The sequence below is a fragment of the Maylandia zebra genome, linkage group LG15 (genome assembly GCF_041146795.1).
Source record: "Maylandia zebra isolate NMK-2024a linkage group LG15, Mzebra_GT3a, whole genome shotgun sequence".
NCBI classification, from domain to species: domain Eukaryota; kingdom Metazoa; phylum Chordata; class Actinopteri; order Cichliformes; family Cichlidae; genus Maylandia; species Maylandia zebra.
In genome coordinates this window covers 41,096,226-41,110,409 of record NC_135181.1, presented here as the reverse complement: position 1 = coordinate 41,110,409, position 14,184 = coordinate 41,096,226, and the positions used below count along the sequence as shown (strand labels likewise).

General features: G+C 44.6%; 1 protein-coding gene across 16 annotated transcripts in view; it reads left to right on the top strand.

Moving 5' to 3' along the window:
- Positions 1–14,184, top strand: part of ptprfa (protein tyrosine phosphatase receptor type Fa) — a 358,380-nt gene that overhangs the window by 284,609 nt on the left and 59,587 nt on the right. For all 16 annotated transcript variants that reach the window (XM_076874474.1, XM_076874475.1, XM_076874480.1 and 13 more), the window contains 2 exons: positions 1,102–1,183; positions 9,346–9,558. In XM_076874474.1, the coding sequence (XP_076730589.1) occupies positions 1,102–1,183; positions 9,346–9,558 (295 nt within the window). The remainder of the gene's footprint in view (positions 1–1,101; positions 1,184–9,345; positions 9,559–14,184) is intronic.

The following is a 14,184-nucleotide window of genomic DNA, read 5'->3' as shown; positions in this document are numbered from 1 at the left end:
TGGAAAAACCAAGGCGCAAAATAACTGCCCATGAACTGAGAAAAGTCAAGCGTGCAGCTGCCAAGATGCCACTTGCCACCAGTTTGGCCATATTTCAGAGCTGCAACATCACTGGATTTTCTCATTTCCTCATCTCAGTATTAGTGTGTTAGATACCGTCGTGTTGGTTTTTAGGCGCCAAGAGCGTTGAGTGTCAGGGTATTAGCCAGTCCTGTCAGCTGATCTGAGCCAGGTTCTATAGACCGTATGGGTACGTGTGAATCTCAGCAATGTCTTGTCCACTGCATCTATAGAGTGCCAGGCTATTTTCCCCAACATACACTCAGCGTATTAGCAGTTCAAACATCTTAAAAAGCCAGAAAATTCTGGCGTGTTTCACCAGCCATTACAGCCTCTCTTTATTAACTTCTTGTCATGTTTTACCCACTTCACAGCGAGCCAATTATCAGAAGCAGAAGCGTTTTCTTTAAGGTCAGAGTAGTTTTAAGTGCAAACAAGACAATCAAACCTCTGGCCCAACAGCTCCGTGATTACAGCAGAAAACCACACGACTATATTAACAGTCGCCCCACTGCAACTCGTAGCCCTCTCATGATACCAGAAAGCAATTTGAGGTAATCAGCAATAAGAATCCCAATGCAAATGGTGCATTTCACAAGAAGTTTATTTCATATTATTACCCAGCGTGGTCAAGAAGACAAGCACATAGAAATAATTAATTGTGTTTCAAGTGTTTGTTTCTCCGAAGAAATAGCCCACAAGTAAGCAGTAATTAAGAGGAGTGGAGTCAGTGGAGAAAAAAGATGCTAATGTCCAAACCAGACCTTCTCATTAGGCTCAGTGAATGCATCTGTTTAAGAGAAGGTTCAGAAAGTTTATGGAGAAGATCTACAAGATGTGCTGAAACAACATTAGACACATGCATACATATAAACTGCATTTTTTAGTCTTTTAATACGTCTTTAATTCACTTTGTGCTTCTGACTCTTGTGTTGTGGTAACAGGTGAATTTCCTCATAAACTTATCTTCTCTTAACATTGAAGCTCTGTGTGTGTGTTTGGTGCACAATCATATATGGGTGCATTATACGTTTTGTGCAGGTGGTACTACATAGTGGTTGTCCCTGTCACTCCAGTTTCTCTGAGGAGATGGGAAAACCCTGAAGACATGGACATACAAGAGGTGAGCGGATGTCTAGTTCAGTTTGATTTCATTGTTGCTGACAATCTTAAAAACGGCTCTTTTATCAGTTGTAATTGTTGCCATAAATTTTGTGAACACTGGGTAAAAGCAAAAAAGGAGTCAAATCCTAGAAAAAGTCTTTCAAATAAGTTGGGACATAAGCTGCAGTAATTTGTCCATATTGGAACGTAGAAAATATCAAATATTAAAACATGAAAGATGTACAATTTTAAGAAAAATGTTGCTTTTAAATTTGATGACAGCAAAGCGTCTCCAAAAAAGTGGGACGGGGCAAACAAAAGGTTACCGCAGTGATGGTATAAAAAAAGAAACTATAACTGGAGGTTAGCTGCCAGTAGGTCAGTCACATGATTAGGTAAAAGAGCATCTTAGAGAGGCGGAGCTTCTCTACAAATCATCTACAAATTGTATAACAATTTCAGAAAAATGTTCCTCAACATAAAATTGCAAAGACATTAAATATCTCGTCATCAAGGCCAAAACTCAGTATTGGATGCCAGTGGTCTTTGTGCCCTCGAGCAGCACGACATCAAACATGTGTCATGGACATCACTGTGTGTGAGCACAGCTTACAGTGCCATCCACAAATGCAGGGTAAACCATGCAAAGACAAGCCCACATGTGAATGTGATCCAGGAACACTAAAAACAGAATCACTCAGCCTGGTATAAACTGGGAAATTAAAAACCAGAAGCAGCCTCAAGTGGCCATTGAGGGAACTGCACTTTATTGTTCGTTTTTTTATTGCAGTTAAATTTCCCTATTAGTCCCAGTGTGAAGGGTAGAAGCAGCAGTAAGGTGACAGAGAGTTGGTATAAGGTGGAGGAGGAAACCTACTGGCAATATGCATGGGACTGATAACATTGAAAACAGGTGATTAAAGCTGCTAAATGTTTTTCTGCCCATGTTTATCAGAATCAGAATCAGAATCAGAATCAGAATCAGAATACTTTATTGATCCCTGGGGGAAATTATTTTTTGTTACAGTGCTCCATTTTAAACCAACATTAAGACAAGACAGACAATACGCTAACTAAGAATAGTACAATATATACATATATATACATACATACATACATAAGTCACTCATAAATAAATAGCTGGAAAAGAAACATGTGTAGTTGTAGCAGCAAACAGTGTGTTAAGTGGATGCGTTGTACAGGGAGCCACAGGCAGGAATGATTTCCTGTGTCGTTCAGTGGTGCTTTTCGGTAATCTCAGTCTCTCACTGAACGAGCTCCTGTGACTGACCAACATGTCATGGAGTGGGTGGGAGGTGTTATCCAACATTGTCTTTATCTTGGACAGCATCCGCCTCTCCGACACCACCTTGAGGGAGTCCAGCTCCATCCCCACAACATTGCTGGCCTTACGGATCAGTTTATTAAGTCTGTTGGCATCTGCGACCCTCAGCCTGCTCCCCCAGCATGCAACAGCATAGAGGATCGCACTGGCCACCACAGACTCATAGAAAATCCTCAGCATTTTCTGGCAGATGTTGAAGGACCTCAGTCGCCTCAAAAAATAGAGATGACTCTGGCCCTTCCTGTAAAGTGCTGTGGTGTTTTTAGCCCAGTCCAGTTTATTGTCAATGTGTACTCCAAGGTATTTATAGTCCTCCACAATGTCAACACTGACCCCCTGGATTGAAACAGGGGTCAAGTGTTTCCTGGTCTTCCTGAAGTCCACGATCAGTTCCTTGGTCTTTGCCACGTTGAGCTGCAGATGATTCTGCTCACACCACGTGACAAAGGAGTCGACCACAGCCCGGTACTCTGTCTCATCATCCCTGCTGATGCATCCAACCACCGCAGAGTCATCAGAAAACTTCTGAAGATGGCAGGTCTCTGTGCAGTGGCTGAAGTCTGTGGTGTAGAGGGTGAAGAGGAAGGGGGAGAGGACAGTCCCCTGTGGTGCCCCTGTGTTGCTGATCACCTTGTCAGACACACACTGTGGGAGACGTACATATTGTGGTCTTCCTGTCAGGTAATCAACAATCCAGGACACCAGAGAAGCATCCACCTGCATCGCTGCTAACTTATCACCCAGGAGGGTCGGCCTGATGGTGTTGAAAGCACTGGAAAAGTCAAAAAACATGACCCTCACAGTGCTCGCCGGCTGGTCCAGATGGATGTAGACACGATTGAGCAGGTAGATGATGGCGTCCTCTGTTCCGAGACGAGGCTGATAAGCGAACTGAAGGGGATCCAGATGTGGTCTTACTATGGGTCGCAGCTGGTCCAGGATGAGCCTTTCCAGGGTCTTCATGATGTGGGAGTACAGTGCCACGGGCCTGTAATCCTGGGGGCCACTGGGACGAGGCGTCTTTGGTACAGGGACGAGGCATGATGTCTTCCACATCACCGGGACCCTCTGCAGACTCAGACTCAGCATAAACAGTTTATGAAAGACTCCACACAGCTGGGGGGCACAGGCCTTGAGGACAAGGGGACTCACTCCGTCTGGTCCAGCAGACTTGCCTGAGTGAAGTCTCCTCATTTGCATCTCAACCTGGTATTGAGTGAAGGTGATGGGTGGGGGAGGGGTGTCAGGAATCTCACAGGAGGCAACATGTGAAGAGAGAGGCTGGCACAGTGGTGTGGCTCTGGATTCCAGGCTGACTGCAGGTGAGGTTGTGGGGGTGGGAGCAGACACTGTGGTGTCGAATCTATTGAAAAACAGATTCAACTCGTCGGCTCTATTCTCACCTCCCTCAGCTCCCCTGCTGTTGGTTGGCCTGAATCCAGTGATGGTCTTCATGCCCCTCCACACCTCTCTCATGCTGTTCTGCTGGAGTTTCCACTCCAGCTTCCTCCTGTAATTGTCCTTAGCCTCTCTGATCTTGTCCTTTAGTAACACCTGGACCTTCCTCACCTCCTCTTTGTTGCCCCCTCTGAAAGCCCTCTTCTTGTTGTTGAGGAGGGCTTTGTTTATCTGGAAAAGGGCGAGAAACACTGAATGAAAATGTAAGTTATTGCAGTGTGAGTGACAAAACAGAGTTCGTGCACCTTCATTACAGGAAAATGTTTCCAGCAGTATAAATGGGAATCAGTTTTTATAATTTAGTGGCACCTTGGCAGTTTTGAAACATCACTGACACCTTCTGATCCAGAAATGCTGTGATTATGAATCCGCTTCTTCAACCACCCTCGTGTGTCGCTTACGAAAGAATGCAGCGTTCTTCGGCTTTTTAGAGCACCGCCTGACGTCACTGCATGCTTTGCGTTTTAGCTTTGTTTTCATTTACATGTCTTCATGATGAATTTTCACAACCAATCAGACTGAAGCCCTTCTAGCATCATTACACAATTCATTACACGCAACAATTCAAAAAGGTTGTGAGGGACAAACAATATTCGAATGACTTGACTGTTCTCACCGTCATGCAGTCAGAGATACTAAAAAACAAAGTGTAGATGTGGTCAGAAGCTATCAAACGAAAATGTTGTTTACAAGTGGAAATGTTGCGAGGCTAAATAGAGGCGATTAAAGAAAAATCATCATGCATCAATATGTGGATTGAGGAATATTTGTACAGAGTTGCCACTGATGATGGCAAAGGGAAATCTTACCTCATGTCTGAAGCTTTGTTTCTATTTTTGATTCAGTTTAATTTGCTGCATCTCCCATAATGCAGACGGGGCGGTGTGGCATCACTCTTATGTTGGCCCCTCTTGTAAACGATATTGGGTTAATGCTGAGCTAAATGGTGGCACGGGAGTTCAGTAGTTAATTTTGTTGAATCTACAACTCAAAAATAAATGAAGTTTTTCAAAGAGTAAACTAACTGCTGTGCATCATTCTGAGATTTTGCTTTGTTCTTGCTTTAAAACTTGCTGACACATTAACTGCTGAGTCAGCTCTGCTCCTGAAACGTAAAATAACAACTAAGAAAGAAATGGGGCTTTTTTTGCTTCACCTGCAACTGTATATAATTACCTAGTGTCAGTAAAATCCTTTAGCTTTGATTTTATTGTATCTCTTCCAAGTCCTCTCTAACCTACAACAGAACTGCTGCTTAAGGTGTCATTTACATACATGAGGCGCTGCACTGCGTTGTATTCCCGTGAGCCTTCATTGAGCAAGATCTAAAGGAGATGGGCTTTTACTATGTCTGCAGGCAGACTGATCAGGTTGAGCTGTGCAGTAACTGTTATGGGTTTGTCATTAATTCCCTCCCCTGACAAATTATGAAATGCATGCCAGTGGATAATGGTCTAACAATGAAGGCAAAGATCTGGAGTCTGGTATCTCATAGTCTAGACCCTTGTTTGCTTCAACTGGAGAGTTGCGGTCATAAACTAAATAAAAATGTAAAAGATGGACTTTCTAGGTCTTAAAAAATTAAGCCAATGTAGAAGAGCTTTAACCTGAATTATTTCCAAGGGTCAGAGGGGGGTTCATCCTCATTGCTGTACAGACTGTATAGAAATCACTGAAACAATGTATGACTTGGGTAGTGACAGACAAGTAGCTAAAGTATCCCTTAGTTTATCAGTCATGGCTTCAATAAAGTACGAGACAGCCAAAATGCTTCAAGCTTCAAAAGAGGACTTTGCAAACCAATGGGCAACGTCACACCGGCAGCTATAATGGATTTTATGGTGTTTACTATAATAGCTAGTATAGCAGTGTCTTTACCTTAAATTAAGTGTTGTTGCAAAATGGTTCTAAATAAATAAAACTTCCATGAAATGTAACTTTTGACTCTGCATGTCAAAAAACATCCAAAAGAAAATAGCGCAAAGGTGTTCCTAATAAGATCCTTGAACCAAACTAGCAGGACTTTCAGTGTAAAGGTGAAGCAGGTGTATGTCTAAGGCAGAAACGCAGCTATGACCCAGTTCATAGGGCGCATCCTTTGGAGGCCACATTTCAAGGCCAATTACGTCATAGCTAGGCGACGAAGGCTGCTCCAAATGCGTCCGACAAATGCGTCCTTCATTTCCCCGAATTTGAAGGATGGATGGGGTGTGTCCTTCGTGACCCAACATATCCCAGAATTCATTGCGCGGCCAAGCCAATTCCAAATCTGAAGGCTAGACCAACCCATTTCACAGCCTCGCACTTCGGGCCTTCTCAGTCTATGAAGGACCCGGCACACGTAGACCGCGGAGGCCAGGTCCTCTGAAGGATGCAGCCTATGAATTGGGACACACATCTCATTTTGGCTGCATGTAGAGCTCGTGACCATAACCGAGAGCTTGGAATACATTCGAATAATTCAAAAACTTCTGGCCCAGCTCTCTTGCCCCTTCACATGGGGCAATAACTGTTTCCCAGCTCAGAAGCAGCAATCCATCCAGAACCATTTCATCCATACACGGTAAAGCCCTAACCAATGCGCCCACAGCTCTTCATAGTCTGGCTTTTTTTAACCTTTTCTCCTGATCTTTGACAAAGAAGCATTTTGGTATTTTGTAGTTTTCCTGAAACCAGCTCTCACTCCAAACACTGACAATTGGACCTCAACTGAAACTCTTGAACATATCCAATACATGTGTGCATAAAACAACACACAGTTATCACAGAAGCATTAGTGTGCAATTACATTTGAATCTGGCCAATATGAGCTCTGTAAAAAGGCATGTATGTGTTGTAGAATAGCAGCATACACAGTTTAAAGTCTATGTCTTTGTTTTTATAGGATGCTGATGCATAAAGACTGTGTAATTATACTAACTTATAGTTATCATTTGCATACAAGTCTAAATGTGACCTGCATTGTATTTTTTAGTCTTTGTTAGTAACTCTGGCCTCCGCTTTTTATACTCCAGTCATTTTGGAGCTACAGCAACAAGTAATGGAGTTGTTCAGTGTCTGAGGTTTGTGTTTACTGGTCACTATCGCAGCTTCCTCTACTGCAGATTGTGTTGTTGCTAAAATGCAGATCACTATCTGGGTTTGGCTGAAGAAAAGCACTTCACTTTAGTGGAGTCATTTTCTAATAGAGATGGTTGGCAGCACATCAATCTTGTCATTACTTCTGTCCTACTAATAAAGGGAGGCCAAGTGCATGTTTCAATCTGGTCGTGCACAATGTTAAATGCTTATTTATTATATCTTGTGTGATTTATCCATATATTTGTATTTTTTGTTTTTGAGTTGTTGGTGACTGGTCAGGTTTAGGTTTCTATTCATTCTACAGAACTTCATATTACTGTTTATTTATTTATTGCCCTGAGTTGGATTGGTCTATGGCAGGGGTGGGCAACTCCAGGCCTCGGGGGCCACTGTCCCTGCAGGTTTTAGATGTGTCCTTGATCCAACACAGCTGATTTAAATGGCTAAATTAGCTCCTCAACATGTCCTGCAGTTCTCCAGAGGCCTGGTAATCATGTGATTCAGGTGTGTTGACCCAAGGTGAGATCTAAAACCTGCAGGACACCGGCCCTCGAGGCCTGGAATTGCCCACCCCTGGTCTATGGCATGATTATAAAGTTCAGAGATTTCCCTTTTTTATATATCCTGGATGAGCCCCGGCGTTATAAGCCCTGCTTATTTAGGACATAACGGGGTGATTTTTTTTAGTAAGGTAAAACGTATTAATGGCAACATGTCCCTGTGAGCCAAACATACAGCTAATTGGTGCTTTCCAGATGGAAAGGGAGACCTAAACATTAGGAGTAATTTAGCTTTTAAAGGTCCAAATTCCTTCCAGCAGCAGTGTTTGAGTTTATTAGTTATCCAAGAAAGTAGGATATATCTTTGGCATATATCATAGTGTTGTGGGTTTTTCTGAATGACACTTTTTCTTATGAAGTGTGGGGAATGTAAGCAAATTTTGAGAAACGTAGACTTATTGAAAAAGTGCGTAAAGGGCTCAAATTATCTGCCAGACAGCCCTCATGTACTTTGACCATGGGGGGTCCTAGGCCCTCACATGGACTCCCAAGCAGGGGGGATAAGTCAGGTGAGAGGACCAAGGACTGGACCATAAAAGGAAGGAAGCAGAAAGCAGCATCTGAAACTGACACAAGGCACGGGATCCAGTACCTTCATCTGAGACGTTTTTAAGTGAAATACTGTCAACCGGCTGTTTGTTAAATTTCCTTTTTCTTACAAAGTGAATGTTTGAAATGTCAGCACCCAAAAAAGGAAGAAGATGCATCCATGTGATTGAAGTGACTTTGCCGCAGACAACCGTCCCCAGTATGTCAGTGTCACCTTGAATATTGTTGCTTTGCGGGGACGTGTTGGTCTAAAATGACAAAAGCAGGTGGTTGAAAGACACGTCTGTCTCTGAACACAGAGAGCAGCTGAGTTTCAGTAATGAAGCCACGACCCTCGGTGCTTCCTGAATGTCACAGAGGGCCTTCAGACTTTATAAATTCAATCCTGCTAATTGTAAGGCGTTTGGCATCCTCCAACATGCACCTTTCACCAAGTGCACCACAAATTTATAAGATAGAAGTAACATTTTTACGTGGCTCAAAAACAAAATAAAATAAAATAAATTAAAAGGTTTATTGCTTCAATTTAGACTTAGAGAAATCTATTTTCTAGTATGTTTTTGCAAATTGCAGCTTTGATCAAACTGCTGAACAAAAGTGTAGTGCATCAGCAGCATGATGAAGCATCATTTCGAACATTTTGAACAATAACATTTCATAATAAAGTGGTTTAACTAACATCGGCACCCTGTTTGTTTGTCTTCTTACACATTGCTCATCTTTACTGGTTCTTTTGACTTTGTTGACCAGTCACACAGAGGTCTCAGCAACTTAGTTCATTCTAATCAATAAGACAGGTGATAAAAACTGCAGAGTGTAAAGAAAAGGATGGATATAACCCTCATGGCATCTCCCATTGGCTTTTTTTTTGCATTATTAATGAATGCTCCGGTGGCATTGTTGCTTTGTGGAGCCATTAGTTTCTTGCCTGGTTACATTGTTAGCATTGTTACAGTAAGACATGCAGACTTTAAGCCTTAATTAAGTGAAAACAGATCAACAGTTAAAGGTGGTTTGGATTAGAAATAAATAAGAGTAAAACAAGTGAATAAAATGGAAGAATCGTATAACTGTCACAGAGGGTCAGGAAAAGAGAGCCGTCATCTACAGAGATGAGGTTTGTTATGTCATCTTGTGTCACTATGCTCCAGTGTCATGTCAACTCATAATATTTTGTTCCTCTGGTAGCTTCTGGAGTCCGGTGCTGACAGCAGCCTGCAGAGAAGGAAAAGGCAGAGCAATGACTTCCTGCAGCCCTACATCGCTGCCAAGCTGGATACGCTCCCTGAGATCTTCACTCTGGGTGACGAAAAGAAATACAGCGGCTTCTACAACAAACCGCTCCCTGGACAGCAGCAGTACCGCTGCTTCGTTTTGGCTGACCTGACGGACCACGAGTCTGTGAGTGACCTCTCTGCATTTATGAACACGTTCAGCAGCAGTGATGCATTTGGAAGTGGTTCAGTGGTTGATCTCAGAGGCCAGGGCTTCAGTGCATACACTGATTTCTTAAAAAAGAGCACCACCCCACCTCAAAACACGGCACAGACTTACAGTACATTGTGAAGATGATGCTACATGTTTGTCCACAAGACTCTTTGGCTTTTTCTTTGCCATCGTAAGGCAATATAGCAAAACTGAGATTAGTGTTGGTAATAAACTGACAATTTGTTAATACATTTTCAACATATCAGCTGGTTCTGTCCATACAGTGTGTATTCTATAACTCATCCATTTGTGTAGCCTACAGACAGTTTGAGTGCTGTCGTCAGTGGTTAGGGTTAATTAAGGGTAATTCAGGGTAAGGGTTAAGTTTACATTCAAACTTCCTCTTTATATGGAAGTTTCACCTGTGACATAACCAAATTTGACTAAAAATGTCTCCAAGAGTTGAGTTCAAAGATAAAATCCTTTTGTTTCCAAAGCTAGCTTGTTTTGCATGTGGCTAAAGTGCAACACAGTAGTTCTCTTTCACAGGAGGAGCATCCCTAAAGCAGGGATGTTACCCACATGACACAGCAGCAGTAGCTTAATTGTCATCCCTGTATCAGAGCCATGATAAATTGCAATTGGGGTTGCTGTAGCTCAGGCGGTAGATGGTAGAGCAGGTCACCTATCAAATATCCTGGGCAAGACCCCGAGTTGCTCTCCGGTGCATTCGTGGGATTATGAGTGTGTATGTGTGAGCGTTAGACAGAAGGTTCTTAGACAGAAACAACATAGAAAAACAGTGCATGTGTGAATGGGTGAATTCGGGGAGCTGTGTAAAGCGCTTTGAGTGCTCAGAGTAGAAAAACTCTATATAACCCAGTCTGTTTACCATTCCCATTTTCCAAGAGATTTGAGGCCAGACTAACAATCTGCAGCAGTGCGAAACCCTCTTTTGGCATTAAAAAGTTACTGTAAGATTTTACTAAAGAGGTGCAGTGTCAGTTTTGTGACTAAAAGGTGTGGAAGTATTTTTGCCTTCGTGCATAAGTATTTGTAGAAGTTTCCCTTTTTTGGGAAAGAAATTTGGAGCGCATTTAAATGATTCCTACAAAACCTATTTAAGTTCATGCACTTTACAGCAAATAACAGAATTTAACCCTGAAAAAAGCAACTCTTATTTTGTTCCCTATGGCTGTGATAGTTGTCTCTAGAAGTGTTCAATTATTAGGAATTAGAAGAGGAGGGGTTATCAAAATGAGTGCAGCGTTAGCACAGCTGGATGGCTCAAAGCTATGAAGGCACTCCCTAACCTTGGGCTGTCCTGTGCTAGTGGCTTTACAGTGCTGCTTGCAGTGTTTCCAGTTTTTAGTTACATTTCTACACAGATCAGTCTTGTGTCTCTTGCTTGTGTTTTCACAGCCTCGTGCACACAATGAGCAGATTTTGTTTAACTTCTCTCTGGTATCAGATCTGTTACAAGCTGAATGAAAATGCAGAAATGTGTCAAATTCAGACCTGACAGCTGTTAGATTCATATTTGAATCCTACAATCTGTAAATTTTGACTTTAAAAAATGCACGCAGTCTCACACTTGCATAGCCTGCAGAGATAAAGAGCATGCATTTAATGACAAAGTAATAGCAACATCAAAGCCTGGGTCACGATGTGACATCCTCTTCTACATATATAAATGGCGGCGCGGCAGTAGCATGCAGCGGCCACTCCGGAGCCAAACTGGTGCTGCATTGTTTATTGTTTACGTTTTTGTGTGCAGCGTGCTTATTTTGCACTATGTATGGATAACGTCGCAACTGGTGTCGGTGTTCGTGCATACAACAGCCAGACACTTTTCAACCTAAATAACCTAGTTGATGACATCCAGGAGGGGCTGCGGGAAACGCTGCGTGAACTCGGCTTGCTCCGCGAACCAGGCCTCAAAGCCTTGGCGTTGCCTGATGCCGGCGGACGGAGGTGGAGACATCGGAAGCGTTGCGCGAGGAAGCGGAAGCGCGGCAAGCGGGCGGGAGTCTGTGCTAGGCTAAAAACAAACCCTAGCCGGCCGGCTCTACCGTCCATCATCTTATCCAACGTCTGCTCCCTGGATAACAAACTGGATTACATCCGACTCCAGCAGGCCACACAGCGTGAGATTAGAGACCGCTGTGTCTTTGTTTTCACGGAAACATGGCTCAGCGAAAGAGTACCGGACGCCGCTATTCAGCTAAACGGGCTGGCCTCGTTTCGCGCCGACAGAAATGCAGCTCTGTGCGGTAAGACTCGCGGTGGCGGCTTGTGTGTTTACATCAACGAGAAATGGTGCAAGAACTCTGTGCTAGTTTCTAGTTATTGCTCATCGCTGGTGGAGTTTGTGACTGTTAGATGCAGACCTTTTTACTTACCACGGGAATTCACCACTGTTTTCATTATCGGAGTGTACATTCCACCTAGCGCTAATGCTAAGGAAGCGCTATGGGAATTGTATACAAAGATCAGTGAACTGCAAAATACACACCCGGATGGACTGTTTATTGTTGCTGGAGATTTCAACCATGCAAATCTCAAGTCAGTGCTTCCTAGATTCCATCAGTATGTGGACTTTGCAACGAGAGGGGAAAACACGCTGGATCTTGTTTACACAAACATCCCCGGCGCATATCGGGCAGAGCCCCGCCCCCACCTCGGCTACTCAGACCACATCTCTGTTATGCTAATTCCAGCATACAGACCACTCGTCAGGCGATCAAAACCGGTTCTGAAGCAGGTGAAAACCTGGCCAGCAGGAGCCATCTCTGCTCTTCAGGACTGTTTTGAGAGCACTGACTGGAACATGTTTAGAGAGGCTGCAACTTACGGCGACTTCACTGACTTGGAGGAGTACACGTCATCAGTGTCCAGCTACATCAACAAGTACACCGATGACGTCACTGTCTCCAAGACCATCATCTCACGACCCAACCAGAAACCGTGGATTACTGCGGAAGTGCGTGCACTTCTAAGGACCCGAGACTCTGCCTTCAAAGAGGGAGATAAGGTGGCGCTTAGAAGAGCGAGGGCTGAACTTTCTCGGGCCATCAGAGAGGCGAAGCGCGCACACGCCCAGAGAATCCACAACCACTTCAAGGACAGCGGCGACACACGGCGCATGTGGCAGGGCTTACAAGCCATCGCTAACTACAGGACGACACCACCTGCCTGTGACAGTGACGGCTCCCTCCCAGATGTGCTTAACAACTTCTATGCTCGGTTCGACAGGCAGAACGACGTGGCGGCGAGGAAGACCATCCCTCCTCCGAACGACCAGGTCCTGTGTCTCACTACAGCTGAGGTGAGGAAAACTCTACGCAGAGTCAATCCACGTAAAGCTGCTGGACCAGACAACATCCCAGGCAGAGTGCTCAGAGAATGTGCTGATCAGCTGGCAAATGTTCTCACCGACATCTTCAACATCTCTCTGAGCAGTGCCGTTGTCCCCACGTGCTTCAAGGCCACCACCATCGTCCCCGTGCCCAAGAAGTCTTCTGTGTCCTGTCTCAATGACTACCGCCCTATCGCACTTACACCCACCATCATGAAGTGCTTCGAACGGCTCGTCATGAGACACATCAAGACCCTGCTGCCCCCCTCACTGGACCCAATGCAATTTGCATACCGCCATAACCGCTCAACGGACGACGCCATCTCCACTGCACTCCATCTTGCCCTGACACACTTGGACAAGAAGGACTCACACGTCCGAATGCTGTACATAGATTTCAGTTCAGCATTTAACACGATCATCCCCCAACAACTGATCGGAAAGCTGAGCCTGTTAGGCCTGAACACCTCCCTCTGCAACTGGATCCTGGACTTTCTGACCGGAAGGCCTCAGTCAGTACGGATCGGGAACTGCACCTCCAGCACCACCACACTGAGCACTGGGGCCCCACAAGGCTGCGTGCTCAGTCCTCTGCTGTTCACACTGCTGACTCATGACTGTGTAGCAACACACAGTTCAAATCACATCATTAAATTCGCTGATGACACGACCGTGGTGGGTCTCATTAGCAAGAACGACGAGTCAGCGTACAGAGAGGAAGTGCAGAGGCTAACGGACTGGTGTAAGGACAACAACCTGTCTCTGAATGTTGACAAGACAAAAGAGATGGTTGTTGACTTTAGGAGGACACGAGGCGACCACTCACCGCTGAGCATCAACGGCTCCTCTGTGGAGATCGTTGACAGCACCAAATTTCTGGGCGTACACCTGGAGAAGGACCTCGGCTGGTCCCTCAACACCAGCTCCCTGCACAAGAAAGCCCAACAGCGTCTCTTCTTTCTGAGAAGACTGAGAAAGGCTCGACTTCCACCACCGATCCTGACCACCTTCTATAGAGGAACTATTGAGAGCATGCTGAGCGGCTGCATCACTGTCTGGTTTGGGAGCTGTGCCATATCAGACCGCAAGACCCTACAGCGGATAGTGGGAACAGCAGAGAAGATCATCGGGGTCTCTCTACCCTCTATTGAGGACATCTACACCACACGCTGCATTCGCAAAGCCACCAGCATTGTGGCTGATCGGACACACCCCTCTCACACACTCTTTACACTCCTGCC